The following is a 20823-nucleotide window of genomic DNA, read 5'->3' on the forward strand; positions in this document are numbered from 1 at the left end:
TGTGTAACAAAAAAGATAAGGCAGAGATCTGACCCTTTAGAGAACTTGCCGATAAAGATGTTTTAACATCAAGCACACTATGAGCTTCTAGTGATGTTATGTTACATCACACTTTGGTCTTGTGTATTTATTTTTATATATTCACTCCTATGTATATATTTACCTTTATTATGTACAAAAATATTTGTTTGATTTGCTCTCAGAATAGTACTGGGAGTGGGGCTCTGCACAACTACCAAATGTTATTTATTTATTTATTTATTTATGTCATCTCTGAATAATTATGTGCATTTAAATGGGAAAACTTTTGTCTGCTTATATGTTTTTGAAGACTGCAGTGAATGGATTGTTTACAAAGGTTACCATACCAACTAATTATACACAGTTGTGACTAATGAATTGTCTTAATTGTTGCACCTATCAGATTGTGTTCTCATTATGCATATCCTGTTAAATAGCAAGTGTATTTTCATTATGAAATATATTTTTTAGCCTGAGGAAACAGCTCTTAGTCAGCTGAGAAATGTGTCGCTTTTTATTAACGTTTTATACATTTTAATACACTTGCTTGCCCTTTGGTGTATTTTCTGTGAGTACATAATTGGGCTGTGCTGCTATTGGCCACCTGAGGAAGACCAGGACCTGCTGGGAGTTTTCAAGTCTGCTGGGCGACTGTTAGGTCCCAGCCTGCTGTTAATGCACCTGGAGGTGCATTGGATCTTGTAAGTTTATTCTTTACTTACTTGTCTCTCTGTCTTAACAATACTGGGCTATGTGCATATACTTTGTGTCCACATAGTATATCTACTATCAATCCCCTCAGGGACATCTTCCGGGTATCCACTTCAATCCCACAGTGAGCTGGACCACTGCGAGGCTCCGGCCTGCATCAATAGCACCACAGGGTGCGCTGCTCTTGTGAGTATACATCTGGATTTGTGTTTATTGGAGCCACTTATCTTTGCATTACTTTCTTTTTTAAGTTATCTAACATCATAGGAAGACCATCCTACAACCGAGAGCTGCCATACTTTTTGGACTATTGTACATTGGAACTTGTTTTCCACATATCTCCTATGGACATTGTTTGGTAGATATAAAGCTTATAGAGTTGTATATCCATTTTCTCTTTTTCCTTTCACACTACTATTTTTTGTCATTTGTGTTTGGAGGCGCCCCCTAAGGGTGTGGTTTTTGCTGGGTTATACCACACTCTCATCAATAACTTGCCGATAAACCCTTCTCCAATTCTTCTTGGAGAAAAGACAAAATTCTGGGAATCCTAACTCTACTCCATGAGTAGCCCTTGGATTCACACCAAAAAAGATATTTACGCCATATCTTATGGTGAATCTTTCTAGACATGGTCTCAATGACCAGTTACTAATTTACTCTGGCACAAAGTAAAGCTTCCATCTTCCAGTATATAACTTCAGGGAAAATATTTTCGTTTAAAGAAGGTCCCTGACATAGCAGGTCCTTCCTACACAGAAAGTCCCAGGTAGAAAATGTGACATGTCCCCCAGGACTGCACACCAATCCTGCGAGCCACGCCAGTGAAATGAGGATCACCAATGCCCTCTCCTGCTTAGTCCGAGCCAAGGCTCCAGGAGAAAAAACAAATGGAGGAATTAAATATGCCATTATTGAAAATCCATGTTAAAGCCAAGGCGTCTATTAGAAACAGCCTGAGGGATCTTGGCCCTCAATCCGCACCTCAGGCGCTTAACATTTTGAAGAGAAGTCATGAAATAGAATTACAACTGACCCCAAGGAGAATCAGGCTGTAAAGCACTCCCAGCCCTAGTTCCCACCATGGGTGAAGTAAAATCTAACTTAACCTTGATAAATCCCGCCGAATAACGGAGGTCAGGCTAAGAGAGGATCAAAGATCACTCGTAACTTCCAAATGCTTATGGGAAGAACAAACTCCACCCAAGTCCATGTTCCCTGCTCTTGGAAGGCCCCAAACAGTTCCCCAGTTCACAGGATGGTTAACTGTTGGCCCACTCACCCAGAAGAACTTTGAAAACAAGTTCCCTGGGAGTAAATATCCAGAGATAACAGCAAAGAATTCTTAAATGCTGTACTGAGCCACAGATGTGACTGACAAGTTAAACAAGAATTGAATGAAAAAATTCTTGAATACCTGACTGTCAGCTTCATTGATGAGAAACTAATATAGTTTTCCAATTAACCTTAGAACACAGAAAAAATCGTGGACAATCCTGCTCATTGAAAGGAAGGCGTCTAAACCAGAATGTTGTTACTGCAGATTTTCCGCAATCGGTGTACCACAGAGAACCCAGAACCCTCGAGAAAATTCTGAGAACTGTGACCAGGCCGAAAAAAAGGGCACGAGTAGAAATGTTTGTCTTGAAGAGACAAACCTTAGAAAATTAAGATAGTCCTTGTTGAGGAGAACATGCATTTATAATGCATCCTTCAATCACCCCGTGGTCTTAATTGACCCCCTTGGACCAAAGAAAGAATGGAAAAATAGTTTCTCTCTTGAAATATGGCACCCTAAGAACCCTGAGTGGATTTAAAAATAGGTCTGAAGATTCCCACCTCTTTGGGAACCACGGACAGATAGGAATAGTATCCCCGACCTCATTCTTGCATTGGACCAGGAATTGTCACCCCCAGGTCGGAGAGGATCCGTACACAGTGTAAGAACGCCTCTCCCTATTATGTCAAGAAAGCAGGAAACTGCTACTGGGAGAAAAATAATGAACTCTAATTAGTATTCCCCCTGGGACACAATGTACACCCCCCAGGGAGCAAAATCACAAAACCAAGCCTGATAGAAAAAAGGAAAACCTGTCCCCTGACGAATCCGGTGCACTCCCCTCATGCTGTCTTTGTTACAACAGCAGGCTTCTCGGACTGTCTTCCCCTATTCGAAGTCTGATAGGGTCTCCAGGAAAGCTAAAACTGCTTTTGTGTGGGAGAAATGGAATGATTTCCCTAGGAATCCCGAAAGGAACAAAATTAACTGACGTCCCTTTACGCTATTTTTCTTATCCTGTAGATGAAACATCCGCAGACAAAGATCTTACCAAAGAACTCTGCGGTCAATATTGCAAAGCCTGCCTCATAGCTCCCAACGTAATAAACCTCTGTATTAAGGAGACTGCAAACTTAAAGGCTCTTAACCTATCCCTGCGAGAGGGATGTCTGTCCAATAGAAACAGACAACACAGCAAACCAGTACGCCACCGCTCTGGAGACAGTAGTCATACCAGCCGCAGGTTGACAATGTAAACCCTATCAATAGGGTCTTTATCCTGCATAGAGTCCTTAAAGAACCACTATCCTAAATGCGAATAGTATCTCCCTAGGCTAGAGTGGAATCTTATCCAGCCAAGTTATCGTATTCCTTTAAAGGCAAATTCGATAGCCTGCAAATCATGGTTTAGACGAGGTTATTTGTAACCCACCAGTGAAAGTGGACTCACTGTGTGGAACACATAGTCGCAGCTGGATTTTAACTCTCAACCTTCAGCTTTTAAAGCAGCAAAGTTAACCACTAGGCCATTGTAATGGAAGGAGAAAAAAGGGCATCTCCCATGCCTTAACAAAAATTCTATAGTCCTATCTGGTACAAGAAATGCTTCCACCCTGAAGGACACATCACAATATTAGTGTAACCTACGGGACTCTCACGACTAGACTTCGCCGGTAGTGTCGTGATCACCTAGGGTAGCTAAAACCTCCTCAAGTAGCAAATGTAGGTATCCAAGCTAAGACAGAAGGACAACAAGCTTAGGATCAGATAAAGGTATTACCCCATCTGAGTCTGAGAATTCCTCATCAGATACTACCGAACTATCATCCTCCTTCAGTTACAGGAAAGAAACATTCGGAACAGATACAACGAATCAATCACACTATTCATTGATTGAAAATAAGTCTTCTAGCCCCTTTTTCCCTATTACAGCGTGGGAAAGGCATTAAATACAAAATAACTCCAGGAGGAGTGAGAGAGGAAACGCAGGGCACTGCATGTGGGCTATAAATTTTTTGGGACACCTTAGGAGAAATTTGTGGCATAACTTGACCCTTGTCAATAGACTCCTAAGCAGCATGTGCCTAAAAAAGGAGTAGGATCAGAACAAGGTTGTTCTTATCAATGAAAGATCTCTCAACTAAACAGTTGGAACTTTTTAATAAATAAGAACACATAAAAATGTTACTGTCTCTTTAAATTTTAAGATGTAACTTTTTTTTTTTTGTAAGGCTTCCTGGTCCATCCTGAGTCAAAGGATGAATTTACACAAATAAACAGCTGGAATTTCTTAATAAAATTAACACACTGGAAATTTGTACTGTCTCTTTAAATTTTAAACTGTAACCTTTTATATGTCTGTGCAGAAATAACATATATTAGGCTGCAAATATTGCATAATGTATTTACACCTCAGAAAGTTAACACCTAAAAGATGGTACCGTCTCTTTAAATTTTAAACAGTAACCTTTTCTTTTGCCATGTAGAAAAAAACTTAGCAAAATGTTTATTTCAATAACAGCTATATGTAAAATATCTAGAGTGTACCGAGACTGAAAATGAGGATTACTGTGTTACTAAACTTGACACCAGATTGCCTAAGAAATAGAAGGCAACTGTATAGTATGTATGAAATAAGACTTCTAAAACTAGAGTAAAGTCCCTCTGCTGCGTGACAAAAATGCAGCAGAGAAGACCCATACTGTGTCTCTTGTTTTTCCAGAGCTGTCCGATACAACGGATAAAAGCAAAAAAACGCGCCAAGACGCGTAGTATAGCTCCACCCATCGTGGGCTTAACGACATAACTCTCCCGGGCAGCTAAATATTTATTAGAAACAAAAGCCGGGAGAATCAAGGTGGCCATAATCCCATTCGACTAGTATTACATAAAGGCGGCGGATGAAAAACTTGCCCCAAACAATCTTTGGTAGTCAAAAAGCAAAACTCCCGGTCGGCTACAAAACCTATATAAAGCCGATGGGAGTACAGATTACCCCAAAACAATGGCGGGCAAACATGCCGCACAGCATAGCTGTGGAGCCGCCGGGAGAACAAATGCCCATCCTAATAAGGAATAAATAAGCCTCCCATCAGTTATGCATAATAAAACGTCCAGGGGAGTAAAAATTACATCTATCATGCGACACACCATACATGCGGTCGAACATGAGAATAAAACTAACCCTCCAGACGGCTTGTTAGAGTAAAACAAAGCCATTGTCAGATGTTAATAATAAATTAGAGCCACTTATCCATGCCCAGTGCCTGCAAGTACTGCCCAACAACATGTCATCCCACCTAGGGATAATGTTATCTAGTGTCCCTCAGTATAGAAAAAGTGCCAATCTTTCTGTGTCCCCAGAAATAAAAATCAGCACTTACCTTAAATTGCTGCCCAGCAGTAATGAAGCCCACCCGGCTTGCGAGGTCCTCAATTTCTCCTCACATTGGCCTGAGGAAATAAAAAGTACTGAGTGTATCTCTTCCCTCAGACTTTACAGGCAGAGCAGCAAAACATGTATGGGAGGCGCAGTGAGAATTATGTCCCACCAATTCCCATTGCTTTAAAGCCACCAAAAGCTCTACGGTAGAGACTGATATGGACTACAGCTACACCCCAGAACAAAGCAGCACACTCTGGCACTACTTTAAAAATAATAAACTCTTGATTGAAGAATCTATACTAACACCTCACTTTACCTCTTCCTATCACTAACGTAGGCAAAGAGAATGACTGGGGTGGGAGGGAAGGGAGGAGCTATATATAGCAGCTCTGCTGTGGTGCTCTTTGCCTCCTCCTGCTGACCAGGAGGTGAATATCCCACAAGTAAGGATGAAATCCATGGACTCATCGTGTCTTTAAAAAGAAAGGGAAAGATGGGAGGGAAAAAGGGAAAGAAGTAAGGGAGCGAGTTGAGGGATGGAGTTGAGAGAGGAAGGGAAGGAAAGAAGAATACACTTTGAAACAATCACTGCTCTTCACATGCAACAACATACATTAAATTACCATCATTCAAGTAATTAAACTTTTAACTCTGTGGGTTCATGAATGCAGAGAAAGCTAGCTATTAGTAGCTAACATACATTAGCGCTGAGAGTTTATGATTAGACATCACAAGCTGATCTAAGCAGTACACAGACGCATCCAGTCTGTTAGTTACTAAGACCTGCAATAAGCACTAGGCTCACAGACCCACCACAGCTGACAAGGGGAGGCAGCATATTGGCACAAGGTCTTCTCCTCCAGCCTCACCTTGTAAGCATATCCCCGGTCAAGTTTCTCACCAAGAACGCTTCCACTGCAAAAATGCTGGTGTCTCTAAATGAAGCAACGGTTCCCGTGAAGAGCGACCTTAATCAGCGCACGTGCCTCGTCTTCTCTGTAAAAGCCTGCACTTTATCGCTCACTGCACTGTGTGCTGGCTTTTAGAGAGAGGATAGGGTAGATGTGCTGCCCTTCCCAAATCTGCTGCCCTAGGCACCGGCCTTGTTGGCCTAGGCTATAATACATACGCCCTGTATATATATATATATATATATATGTATATATTAGCATGGTGGGGCAGTGTAATATTTTTTAATTCTGGCTAGTTTTAGATTAATATTGGCTACATTTTTTACATGAGTGGTCAGTAAAATAAGCCATGTGGTGGACCACCAGACCAGAGTAGGAGCGAGCTACATTTAGTTCAATAGCGCTATCAGGCACTCTGTCATTAGACAGCGCGACTGCAAACCGCTTTTGAAAGGAAGACCTGATCAGAAGAGCCTGGAGAGGAAAGGAGGCAAGTGTAACTTTGGGGCTAAAATCTCTAAAATCTTTTGATTTTTAAAGCTGTCTCTGAGATAATGTTACATAATTCTGCACTATGTTATCTATATGGCACACATGAACTAGCTCTATCTAGCTGTAAAAAAAACGATCAAAATGCACTGAGATAAAAAGCTGCCTTCAAGGGCTTAGAAATTAGCATATGAGCCTAACTAGGTTTAGCTTTCAACAAATAATACCAACAGAATAAAGCAAAATGTAAAGTTGTTTAAAATTGCATGCCTTATCTGAATCATTAAAGGGACATGAAACCCAAAATTTTTATTTCATGATTAAGATAGAACATACAATTTTAAACAACTTTCCAGTTTCCTTCTAGTATCAAATTTGCTTCATTCTATTGGTATAATTTGTTGAAGGAGCAGAAATGCACTACTGGTTTCTAACTGAACACATGGGTGAGCCATTGGCAATCAGTATATATATATATATATATATATATATATATATATATATATATATATATGCAGTCATCAATCAGCAGCAAGAACCTAGGTTATCTGCTGCTCCTGAGCTTTCCTAGATAAACCTTTCAACAAAGGATAACAAGAGAAGGAAGCAAATAAAAAAATAGAAGTAAATTGGTAGGTTGTTTAAAATTGTATGTTCTGTCTAAATCATGAATGTCTCAAATGACTTTACTGTCCCTTTAAAGTTTAATTTTGACTAGATTATCCCTTTAAGAGTACCTCCTTGAGAGTTGCCGAGTAGACATTTATATACACAAATAATTGTTATAACATTAAAAGCTTGAAAAAAAAAATGTGAACAACGTAAAGCATTTGTTTAATTTATGTCTTGTGAAATATTGTATATTCTTTATTCTTACCTACCACAATAACATGCGGACGAACAGCTTTGCGTTCCTTTTTATTTCTATGGATTCCAAGCAAAAAATGTTCTATTTCCTTTGATGCAGAGGACATTTGCTGAGGCGTGGCATTCACTGAACACCTATGGTACATAGTTTTTTTTTATTTATTTTTTTAAATATGATTAAAAACAAATTGAAAATTACTATTCAAAAGTAAAGAGATGGAAACAATTGGATTTATATAAATTCCCAATCACTCTGAAAATGTTTATAAAAGCTGCTTCCTCAGAGTTTACACAAACCAATTGGGTTATTATTATATACCAGACATATAGCATTTACAGTTAAGGGGTATTTTTTCAATTTGTGTGCAGTTTATAATTTACTTTTATCCAGACGAATTCAAGTTTTATTGACTAAAAATGTTTATAGAGCAGAACTCTAGATACTTTAATTTCCTTCTGTACAAGGAGAGTCCACGGCTTCATTCCTTACTGTTGGGAAATTCTGGACCTGGCCACCAGGAGGAGGCAAAGATACCCCAGCCAAAGGCTTAAATACCTCTCCCACTTCCCCCATCCCCCCCAGTCATTCTGCCGAGGGCCGTAGACTCTCCTTGTACAGAAGGAAATTAAATTATCTGGTAAGCATAATTTATGCTTTCCTTCTTAATAAGGAGAGTCCACAGCTTCATTCCTTACTGTTGGGAAACATATACCCAAGCTCTACAGGACACTGAATGAAAACATGAGAAACAAAAAGAGAGACGGACCCTAATCTGAGGGCACCACAGCGTGCAAAAACCTCTCCCCCGAAAGGCTGCTTCAGCAAAATTGTGAAATTTAGAAAGTGTGTGTAAGGAGGACCAGGTAATCGCCTTACAAATCTGATCCACAGAAGCCTCGTTCTTAAAGGCTCAAGAGGAAGCCCCTGCTCTAGTAGAATGAACCGTAATTCTTTGAGGAGGTCTATGTCCCGTTGTCTCATAAGCTAAGCGTATAAGACTCCTCAACCAAAAAGATAAGGAAGTCGAAGAGACCTTCTGGCCCTTACGCTTCCAAGAATATGCCACAAACAAGGAAGAAGTTTGTCTAAAATCCTTAGTAGCTTGAAGATAAAACTTCAAGGCACAAACCACGTCCAAATTATTATTTTTATCAGTTATTTGTAAAGCACCAACAGATTCCGCAACGCTATAAACATAGTCGGAATACAAGGAAACATTTATAGGGATCAGACGGGTAGAGAGCCCTGCCAAGAGTCGCACTGTTGTAGTCAGCTCTTAAGAAGGTGATCTACAAACAGCATGGCTCTTAGGCTTACATGCTAAGGGGGTTTAAGGGGATAGCAATGGAGGAGAGGAAACGGTATGAAGAAAGGTTAGTGTAGGTTGTATGCATCGCTGAACAGTAGAGTCTTTAGGGAGCAATTGAAGTTTTCAAAACTAGGGGAGAGTCTTGTGGAGCGAGGCAGAGAGTTCCACAAGATGGGAGTCAGTCTGGAGAGGTCCTGTAAGCGGGAGTGTGAGGAGGTAACAAGAGAGGAGGAGAGTAGGAGGTCATGAGCAGAGCGAAGGGGACAGGAGGGAGAGTATCTGGAGACAATGTCTGAGATATAGGGGGGAGCAGTGCAGTTGAGGGCTATGTATGTCAGAGTGAGACTTTTGTGTTTAATCCTGGAGGCAAGAGGAAGCCAGTGAAGGGATTGGCAGAGAGGTGCAGCAGATGAAGAGCGATGTGTAAGGAAGATGAGCTTCGCAGAAGCATTCATTATGGATTGTAAAGGAGCTAGGCAGCAGCTGGGGAGACCAGAGAGGATAGAGTTGCAGTAATCGAGGCGGGAAAGGATGAGAGAATGGATTAAAATCTTAGTTGTGTCTTGTGTAAGGAAATGTCTAATTTTAGAGATGCTGTTAAGGTGGAAGCGGCAGGATTTAGCCAAGGACTGAATGTGAGGAGTGAAAGAAAGATCTGATCCAAGTGTAACCCCAAGACATCGGGCATGTGGGGTAGGGGTAATGATGGAGTTGTCGACAGTTATAGAGAGATTGGGGGTGGAGATTTTGGAAGTAGGGGGGAAAATAAGGAGCCAAGTTTTGGAGAGATTTAGCTTGAGGTAGTGAGAGGACATCCAGGAAGAGATGTGAGAAAGACAGTTAGTGACACGGGTTAGCAAGGAAGGATATAGGTCTGGTGCAGCAAAGTAGATTTGGTTGTCGTCGGCATACTAATGATATTGGAACCCATGGGACTTAATTAGGGAACCTAATGACGTGTAGATTGAGAAAAAAAGGGGGCCGAGGACAGAGCCTTGCGGTACCCCAACAGAAAGTGGTGACAGGGCAGAGGAGGCCCCAGAGAAGGCTACACTAAAAACAGAATTTATGTTTACCTGATAAATTTCTTTCTCCAACGGTGTGTCCGGTCCACGGCGTCATCCTTACTTGTGGGATATTCTCTTCCCCAACAGGAAATGGCAAAGAGCCCAGCAAAGCTGGTCACATGATCCCTCCTAGGCTCCGCCTACCCCAGTCATTCGACCGACGTTAAGGAGGAATATTAGCATAGGAGAAACCATATGGTACCGTGGTGACTGTAGTTAAAGAAAAGAAATTATCAGACCTGATTAAAAAAACCAGGGCGGGCCGTGGACCGGACACACCGTTGGAGAAAGAAATTTATCAGGTAAAAATAAATTCTGTTTTCTCCAACATAGGTGTGTCCGGTCCACGGCGTCATCCTTACTTGTGGGAACCAATACCAAAGCTTTAGGACACGGATGAAGGGAGGGAGCAAATCAGGTCACCTAAATGGAAGGCACCACGGCTTGCAAAACCTTTCTCCCAAAAATAGCCTCAGAAGAAGCAAAAGTATCAAACTTGTAAAATTTGGTAAAAGTGTGCAGTGAAGACCAAGTCGCTGCCCTACATATCTGATCAACAGAAGCCTCGTTCTTGAAGGCCCATGTGGAAGCCACAGCCCTAGTGGAATGAGCTGTGATTCTTTCGGGAGGCTGCCGTCCGGCAGTCTCGTAAGCCAATCTGATGATGCTTTTAATCCAAAAAGAGAGAGAGGTAGAAGTTGCTTTTTGACCTCTCCTTTTACCTGAATAAACAACAAACAAGGAAGATGTTTGTCTAAAATCCTTTGTAGCATCTAAATAGAATTTTAGAGCGCGAACAACATCCAAATTGTGCAACAAACGTTCCTTCTTTGAAACTGGTTTCGGACACAGAGAAGGCACGATAATCTCCTGGTTAATGTTTTTGTTAGAAACAACTTTCGGAAGAAAACCAGGTTTAGTACGTAAAACCACCTTATCTGCATGGAACACCAGATAAGGAGGGGAACACTGCAGAGCAGATAATTCTGAAACTCTTCTAGCAGAAGAAATTGCAACTAAAAACAAAACTTTCCAAGATAATAACTTAATATCAACGGAATGTAAGGGTTCAAACGGAACCCCCTGAAGAACTGAAAGAACCAAATTGAGACTCCAGGGAGGAGTCAAAGGTTTGTAAACAGGCTTAATTCTAACCAAAGCCTGAACAAAGGCTTGAACATCTGGCACAGCTGCCAGCTTTTTGTGAAGTAACACCGACAAGGCAGAAATCTGTCCCTTCAGGGAACTTGCCGATAATCCTTTTTCCAATCCTTCTTGAAGGAAGGATAGAATCCTAGGAATCTTAACCTTGTCCCAAGGGAATCCTTTAGATTCACACCAACAGATATATTTTTTCCAAATTTTGTGGTAAATCTTTCTAGTTACAGGCTTTCTGGCCTGAACAAGAGTATCGATAACAGAATCTGAGAAACCTCGCTTCGATAAAATCAAGCGTTCAATCTCCAGGCAGTCAGCTGGAGTGAAACCAGATTCGGATGTTCGAACGGACCCTGAACAAGAAGGTCTCGTCTCAAAGGTAGCTTCCAAGGTGGAGCCGATGACATATTCACCAGATCTGCATACCAAGTCCTGCGTGGCCACGCAGGAGCTATCAAGATCACCGACGCCCTCTCCTGATTGATCCTGGCTACCAGCCTGGGAATGAGAGGAAACGGCGGAAACACATAAGCTAGTTTGAAGGTCCAAGGTGCTACTAGTGCATCCACTAGAGCCGCCTTGGGATCCCTGGATCTGGACCCGTAACAGGGAACTTTGAAGTTCTGACGAGAGGCCATCAGATCCATGTCTGGAATGCCCCACAGCTGAGTGACTAGGGCAAAGATTTCCGGATGGAGTTCCCACTCCCCCGGATGCAATGTCTGACGACTCAGAAAATCCGCTTCCCAATTTTCCACTCCCGGGATGTGGATAGCAGACAGGTGGCAGGAGTGAGACTCCGCCCATAGAATAATCTTGGTCACTTCCTCCATCGCTAGGGAACTCCTTGTTCCCCCCTGATGGTTGATGTACGCAACAGTCGTCATGTTGTCTGATTGAAATCGTATGAACTTGGTCCTTGCTAGCTGAGGCCAAGCCTTGAGAGCATTGAATATCGCTCTCAGTTCCAGAATATTTATCGGTAGAAGAGATTCTTCCCGAGACCAAAGACCCTGAGCTTTCAGGGATCCCCAGACCGCGCCCCAGCCCGTCAGACTGGCGTCGGTCGTGACAATGACCCACTCTGGTCTGCGGAATGTCATCCCTTGTGACAGGTTGTCCAGGGACAGCCACCAACGGAGTGAGTCTCTGGTCCTCTGATTTACTTGTATCTTTGGAGACAAGTCTGTATAGTCCCCATTCCACTGACTGAGCATGCACAGTTGTAATGGTCTTAGATGAATGCGCGCAAAAGGAACTATGTCCATTGCCGCTACCATCAACCCGATCACTTCCATGCACTGAGCTACGGAAGGAAGAGGAACGGAATGAAGAATCCGACAAGAGTCCAGAAGCTTTGTTATTCTGGCCTCTGTTAGAAAAATCCTCATTTCTGAGGAATCTATAATTGTTCCCAAGAAGGGAACCCTTGTTGACGGGGATAGAGAACTCTTTTCCACGTTCACTTTCCAGCCGTGAGATCTGAGAAAGGCCAGGACGATGTCCGTGTGAGCCTTTGCTCGAGGGAGGGACGACGCTTGAATCAGAATGTCGTCCAGGTAAGGTACTACTGCAATGCCCCTTGGTCTTAGCACCGCTAGAAGGGACCCTAGTACCTTTGTGAAAATCCTTGGAGCAGTGGCTAATCCGAAAGGAAGCGCCACGAACTGGTAATGTTTGTCCAGGAATGCAAACCTTAGGAACCGATGATGTTCCTTGTGGATAGGAATATGTAGATACGCATCCTTTAAATCCACCGTGGTCATGAATTGACCTTCCTGGATGGAAGGAAGGATAGTTCGAATGGTTTCCATCTTGAACGATGGGACCTTGAGAATTTTGTTTAAGATCTTGAGATCTAGGATTGGTCTGAACGTTCCCTCTTTTTTGGGAACTATGAACAGATTGGAGTAGAACCCCATCCCTTGTTCTCTTAATGGAACAGGATGAATCACTCCCATTTTTAACAGGTCTTCTACACAATGTAAGAACGCCTGTCTTTTTATGTGGTCTGAAGACAACTGAGACCTGTGGAACCTCCCCCTTGGGGGAAGTCCCTTGAATTCCAGAAGATAACCCTGGGAGACTATTTCTAGCGCCCAAGGATCCAGAACATCTCTTGCCCAAGCCTGAGCGAAGAGAGAGAGTCTGCCCCCCACCAGATCCGGTCCCGGATCGGGGGCCAATATTTCATGCTGTCTTGGTAGCAGTGGCAGGTTTCTTGGCCTGCTTTCCCTTGTTCCAGCCTTGCATTGGTCTCCAAGCTGGCTTGGCCTGAGAAGTATTACCCTCTTGCTTAGAGGACGTAGCACCTTGGGCTGGTCCGTTTTTACGAAAGGAACGAAAATTAGGTCTATTTTTTGCCTTGAAAGGCCGATCCTGAGGAAGGGCGTGGCCCTTACCCCCAGTGATATCAGAGATAATCTCTTTCAAGTCAGGACCAAACAGCGTTTTCCCCTTGAAAGGAATGTTTAGTAGCTTGTTCTTGGAAGACGCATCAGCCGACCAAGATTTCAACCAAAGCGCTCTGCGCGCCACAATAGCAAACCCAGAATTCTTAGCCGCTAACTTAGCCAATTGCAAAGAGGCGTCTAGAGTGAAAGAATTAGCCAATTTGAGAGCATTGATTCTGTCCATAATCTCCTCATAAGGAGGAGAGTCACTATCGAGCACCTTAATCAGTTCATCAAACCAGAAATATGCGGCTGTAGTGACAGGGACAATGCATGAAATGGGTTGTAGAAGGTAACCCTGCTGAACAAACATCTTTTTAAGCAAACCTTCTAATTTTTTATCCATAGGATCTTTGAAAGCACAACTATCCTCTATGGGAATAGTGGTGCGTTTGTTTAAAGTAGAAACCGCTCCCTCGACCTTGGGGACTGACTGCCATAAGTCCTTTCTGGGGTCGACCATAGGAAACAATTTTTTAAATATGGGGGGAGGGACGAAAGGAATACCGGGCCTTTCCCATTCTTTATTAACAATGTCCGCCACCCGCTTGGGTATAGGAAAAGCTTCTGGGAGCCCCGGCACCTCTAGGAACTTGTCCATTTTACATAGTTTCTCTGGGATGACCAAATTTTCACAATCATCCAGAGTGGATAATACCTCCTTAAGCAAAATGCGGAGATGTTCCAATTTAAATTTAAATGTAATCACATCAGATTCAGCCTGCTGAGAAATGTTCCCTAAATCAGTAATTTCTCCCTCAGACAAAACCTCCCTGGCCCCCTCAGATTGGGTTAGGGGCCCTTCAGAGATATTAATATCAGCGTCGTCATGCTCTTCAGTAACTAAAACAGAGCATCCACGCTTACGCTGACAAGGGTTCATTTTGGCTAAAATGTTTTTGACAGAATTATCCATTACAGCCGTTAATTGTTGCATAGTAAGGAGTATTGGCGCGCTAGATGTACTAGGGGCCTCCTGAGTGGGCAAGACTCGTGTAGACGAAGGAGGGAATGATGCAGTACCATGCTTACTCCCCTCACTTGAGGAATCATCTTGGGCATCATTGTCATTATCACATAAATCACATTTATTTAAATGAATAGGAATTCTGGCTTCCCCACATTCAGAACACAGTCTATCTGGTAGTTCAGACATGTTAAACAGGCATAAACTTGATAAGAAAGTACAAAAAACGTTTTGAAATAAAACCGTTACTGTCACTTTAAATTTTAAACTGAACACACTTTATTACTGCAATTGCGAAAAAACATGAAGGAATTGTTCAAAATTCACCAAACTTTCACCACAGTGTCTTAAAGCCTTGAAAATATTGCACACCAATTTTGGAAGCTTTAACCCTTAAAATAACGGAACCGGAGCCGTTTTAAGCTTTAACCCCTTTACAGTCCCTGGTATCTGCTTTGCTGAGACCCAACCAAACCCAAAGGGGAATACGATACCAAATGACGCCTTCAGAAGTCTTTTATAAGTATCAGAGCTCCTCTCACATGCGACTGCATGCCATGCCTCTCAAAAACAAGTGCGCAACACCGGCGCGAAAATGAGACTCTGCCTATGCTTTGGGAAAGCCCCTAAAGAATAAGGTGTCTAAAACAGTGCCTGCCGATATTATTATATCAAAATACCCAGAATAAATGATTCCTCAAGGCTAAATAAGTGTTAATATCAATCGATTTAGCCCAAAAAAAGTCTACAGTCTAAATAAGCCCTTGTGAAGCCCTTATTTACAATCGTAATAAACATGGCTTACCGGATCCCATAGGGAAAAACTCTAAGCCATCTCCGTGGAGATGTTGCCTGTACAACGGCAAAGAGAATGACTGGGGTAGGCGGAGCCTAGGAGGGATCATGTGACCAGCTTTGCTGGGCTCTTTGCCATTTCCTGTTGGGGAAGAGAATATCCCACAAGTAAGGATGACGCCGTGGACCGGACACACCTATGTTGGAGAAAGGTACGAATTGACAGGTAGGAAGAAAAAACTGAATTTATGCTTACCTGATAAATTACTTTCTCCAATGGTGTGTCCGGTCCACGGCGTCATCCTTACTTGTGGGATATCTCTTCCCCAACAGGAAATGGCAAAGAGTCCCAGCAAAGCTGGCCATATAGTCCCTCCTAGGCTCCGCCCACCCCAGTCATTCGACCGACGGACAGGAGGAAATATATATAGGAGAAACCATATGGTACCGTGGTGACTGTAGTTAGAAAAAATAATTCATCAGACCTGATTAAAAAAACCAGGGCGGGCCGTGGACCGGACACACCGTTGGAGAAAGTAATTTATCAGGTAAGCATAAATTCTGTTTTCTCCAACATTGGTGTGTCCGGTCCACGGCGTCATCCTTACTTGTGGGAACCAATACCAAAGCTTTAGGACACGGATGAAGGGAGGGAGCAAATCAGGTTACCTAAACGGAAGGCACCACAGCTTGCAAAACCTTTCTCCCAAAAATAGCCTCCGGAGAAGCAAAAGTATCAAATTTGTAAAATTTGGCAAAAGTGTGCAGTGAAGACCAAGTCGCTGCCTTACATATCTGGTCAACAGAAGCCTCGTTCTTGAAGGCCCATGTGGAAGCCACAGCCCTAGTGGAGTGAGCTGTGATTCTTTCAGGAGGCTGCCGTCCGGCAGTCTCATAAGCCAATCGGATGATGCTTTTAAGCCAAAAGGAAAGAGAGGTAGAAGTCGCTTTCTGACCTCTCCTTTTACCAGAATAAACAACAAACAAGGAAGATGTTTGTCTGAAATCTTTTGTAGCCTCTAAATAGAATTTTAGAGTACGGACTACGTCCAAATTGTGTAACAAACGTTCCTTCTTTGAAACTGGATTTGGACATAAAGAAGGTACAACTATCTCCTGGTTAATATTTTTGTTAGAAACAACCTTAGGAAGAAAACCAGGCTTAGTACGCAAAACCACCTTATCTGCATGGAACACCAGATAGGGCGGAGAACACTGCAGAGCAGATAACTCTGAAACTCTTCTAGCAGAAGAAATTGCAACCAAAAACAAAACTTTCCAAGATAGTAACTTAATATCTATGGAATGTAAAGGTTCAAACGGAACCCCTTGAAGAACTGAAAGAACTAGATTTAGACTCCAGGGAGGAGTCAAAGGTCTGTAAACAGGCTTGATCCTAACCAGAGCCTGAACAAATGCTTGAACATCTGGCACAGCTGCCAGTCTTTTGTGTAGTAAGACAGATAAAGCAGAGATCTGTCCCTTTAGAGAACTTGCAGATAATCCTTTCTCCAAACCTTCTTGTAGAAAGGAGAGAATCTTAGGAATTTTTATCTTATTCCATGGGAATCCTTTGGATTCACACCAACAGATATATCTTTTCCATATTTTATGGTGAATCTTTCTAGTTACCGGTTTTCTGGCCTGAACCAGAGTATCTATCACAGAATCTGAAAACCCACGCTTCGATAGAATCAAGCGTTCAATCTCCAAGCCGTCAGCTGGAGGGAGACCAGATTCGGATGTTCGAATGGACCCTGAACAAGAAGGTCCTGTCTCAAAGGTAGCTTCCATGGTGGAACCGATGACATATTCACCAGGTCTGCATACCAAGTCCTGCGTGGCCACGCAGGAGCTATCAAGATCACTGAGGCCCTCTCCTGATTGATCCTGGCTACCAGCCTGGGAATGAGAGGAAACGGTGGAAATACATAAGCTAGGTTGAAGGTCCAAGGTGCTACTAGTGCATCTACTAGAGTCGCCTTGGGATCCCTGGATCTGGACCCGTAGCAAGGAACCTTGAAGTTCTGACGAGACGCCATCAGATCCATGTCTGGAATGCCCCATAATTGAGTTATTTGGGCAAAGATCTCCGGATGGAGTTCCCACTCCCCCGGATGGAATGTCTGACGACTCAGAAAATCCGCCTCCCAGTTTTCCACACCTGGGATGTGGATTGCAGACAGGTGGCAGGAGTGATCCTCCGCCCATTGAATTATTTTGGTCACTTCTTTCATCGCCAGGGAACTCCTTGTTCCCCCCTGATGATTGATATACGCAACGGTCGTCATGTTGTCTGATTGGAACCTTATGAATCTGGCCTTTGCTAGTTGAGGCCAAGCCCTGAGAGCATTGAATATCGCTCTCAGTTCCAGAATGTTTATCGGGAGAAGAGACTCTTCCCGAGACCATAGACCCTGAGCTTTCAGGGATTCCCAGACCGCGCCCCAGCCCACTAGACTGGCGTCGGTCGTGACAATGACCCACTCTGGTCTGCGGAAGCTCATTCCCTGGGACAGATGGTCCAGGGTCAGCCACCAACGGAGTGAATCTCTGGTCTTCTGATCTACTTGAATCATTGTAGACAAGTCTGTATAGTCCCCATTCCACTGTTTGAGCATGCACAGTTGTAATGGTCTTAGATGAATTCGTGCAAAAGGAACTATGTCCATTGCTGCAACCATCAACCCTACTACTTCCATGCACTGCGCTATGGAAGGACGAGGAACAGAATGAAGAACTTGACAAGAGCTTAGAAGTTTTGACTTTCTGACCTCTGTCAGAAAAATCCTCATTTCTAAGGAATCTATTATTGTTCCCAAGAAGGGAACTCTTGTCGACGGAGACAGAGAACTTTTTTCTATGTTCACCTTCCATCCGTGTGATCTGAGAAAGGCCAGAACGATGTCTGTATGAGCCTTTGCTTTTGACAGGGACGACGCTTGTATTAGAATGTCGTCCAAGTAAGGTACTACTGCAATGCCCCTCGGTCTTAGAACCGCTAGAAGGGACCCTAGTACCTTTGTGAAAATCCTTGGAGCAGTGGCTAACCCGAACGGGAGGGCCACAAACTGGTAATGCTTGTCCAGAAAAGCGAACCTTAGGAACTGATGATGTTCTTTGTGGATAGGAATATGTAGGAACGCATCCTTTAGATCCACGGTAGTCATAAATTGACTTTCCTGGATAGTGGGTAGAATCGTTCGAATGGTTTCCATCTTGAACGATGGTACCCTGAGAAATTTGTTTAGGATCTTCAAATCCAAAATTGGTCTGAAAGTTCCCTCTTTTTTGGGAACTACGAACAGATTGGAATAAAATCCCATTCCTTGTTCCTTTATTGGAACTGGGTGTAACACTCCCATCTTTAACAGGTCTTCTACACAATGTAAGAACACCTGTCTCTTTATTTGGTTTGAGGATAAGTGAGACATGTGGAACCTTCCCCTTGGGGGTAGTTCCCTGAATTCCAGGAGATAACCCTGAGAAACTATTTCTAGCGCCCAGGGATCCTGAACATCTCTTGCCCAAGCCTGAGCAAAGAGAGAGAGTCTGCCCCCCACTAGATCCGGTCCCGGATCGGGGGCTACTCCTTCATGCTGTTTTGTTAGCAGCGGCAGGCTTCTTGGCCTGCTTATCCTTGTTCCAGCCTTGCATCGGTTTCCAGGCTGGTTTGGGTTGTGAGGCATTACCCTCTTGCTTAGAGGATGCAGAATTAGAGGCCGGTCCGTTCCTGAAATTGCGAAAGGAACGAAAGTTAGACTTATTTTTGGCCTTGAAAGGCCTATCTTGTGGAAGGGCGTGGCCCTTTCCCCCAGTGATGTCTGAAATAATCTCTTTCAATTCTGGTCCAAATAGAGTTTTACCTTTGAAAGGGATGTTAAGCAATTTTGTCTTGGATGACACATCCGCTGACCAAGACTTTAGCCAAAGCGCTCTGCGCGCCACGATAGCAAACCCTGAATTTTTCGCCGCTAATCTAGCTAATTGCAAAGCGGCATCTAAAATAAAAGAGTTAGCCAACTTAAGTGCGTGAACTCTGTCCATAACCTCCTCATATGGAGTCTCTCTACTAAGCGAGTTTTCTAGTTCCTCGAACCAGAACCACGCTGCTGTAGTGACAGGAACAATGCACGAAATGGGTTGTAGAAGGTAACCTTGCTGTACAAAAATCTTTTTAAGCAAACCCTCCAATTTTTTATCCATAGGATCTTTGAAAGCACAACTATCTTCGATAGGAATAGTAGTGCGTTTGTTTAGAGTATAAACTGCCCCCTCGACCTTAGGGACTGTCTGCCATAAGTCCTTTCTGGGGTCGACCATAGGAAATAATTTCTTAAATATAGGGGGGGGGGGACACAAAAGGTATGCCGGGCTTTTCCCACTCCTTATTTACTATGTCCGCCACCCGCTTGGGTATAGGAAAAGCGACGGATGCACCGGAACCTCTAGGAACTTGTCCATCTTGCATAATTTCTCTGGAATGACCAAGTTGTCACAATCATCCAGAGTAGATAACACCTCCTTAAGCAGTGCGCGGAGATGTTCTAATTTAAATTTAAATGTCACAACATCAGGTTCAGCTTGTTGAGAAATTTTTCCTGAATCTGAAATTTCTCCATCTGACAAAACCTCCCTCATGGCCCCTTCAGATTGGTGTGAGGGTATGACAGAACAATTATAATCAGCGCCCTCCTGCTCTTTAGTGTTTAAAACAGAGCAATCGCGCTTTCTCTGATAAGTAGGCATTTTGGATAAAATATTTGCTATGGAGTTATCCATTACAGCCGTTAATTGTTGCATGGTAATAAGCATTGGCGCACTAGATGTACTAGGGGCCTCCTGTGTGGGCAAAACTGGCGTAGACACAGTAGGAGATGATGTAGTATCATGTTTACTCCCCTCATCTGAGGAATCATCTTGGGCAATTTCATTATCTGTGGCAGTACTGTCCTTACTTTGTTTGGACGCTATGGCACAATTATCACATAAATTTAAATGGGGAGACACATTGGCTTTCATACATATTGAACATAGCTTATCCGAAGGCACAGACATGTTAAACAGGCTTAAACTTGTCAACAAAGCACAAAAAACGTTTTAAAACAAAACCGTTACTGTCTCTTTAAATTTTAAACAGAAAACACTTTATTACTGAATATGTGAAAAAGTATGAAGGAATTGTTCAAAAATTACCAACATTTCACCACAGTGTCTTAAAGCATTAAGAGTATTGCACACCAAATTTCAGAGCTTTAACCCTTAAAATAATAATAAATTTAACCCCTATACAGTCCCAGCTATAGCCTTTGCTGAGACCCAACCAAGCCCAGAGGGGAATACGATACCAATTGACGCCTTCTAGAAGCTTTTCCAGCAAATTTCAGATCCTCACACATGCATCTGCATG

At 42.9% G+C, this 20823-nt stretch overlaps 1 protein-coding gene across 1 annotated transcript in view; it reads right to left on the bottom strand.

Annotated features, from left to right (window-relative positions):
- PITRM1 (pitrilysin metallopeptidase 1) overlaps nt 1-20823 on the bottom strand; it is a 488932-nt gene that overhangs the window by 71012 nt on the left and 397097 nt on the right. The window contains exon 14 of the mRNA XM_053715675.1: nt 7678-7798. Coding sequence (XP_053571650.1) covers nt 7678-7798 — 121 coding nt within the window. The remainder of the gene's footprint in view (nt 1-7677; nt 7799-20823) is intronic.

The sequence above is a fragment of the Bombina bombina genome, chromosome 5 (assembly GCF_027579735.1).
Source record: "Bombina bombina isolate aBomBom1 chromosome 5, aBomBom1.pri, whole genome shotgun sequence".
Lineage (NCBI taxonomy): Eukaryota > Metazoa > Chordata > Amphibia > Anura > Bombinatoridae > Bombina > Bombina bombina.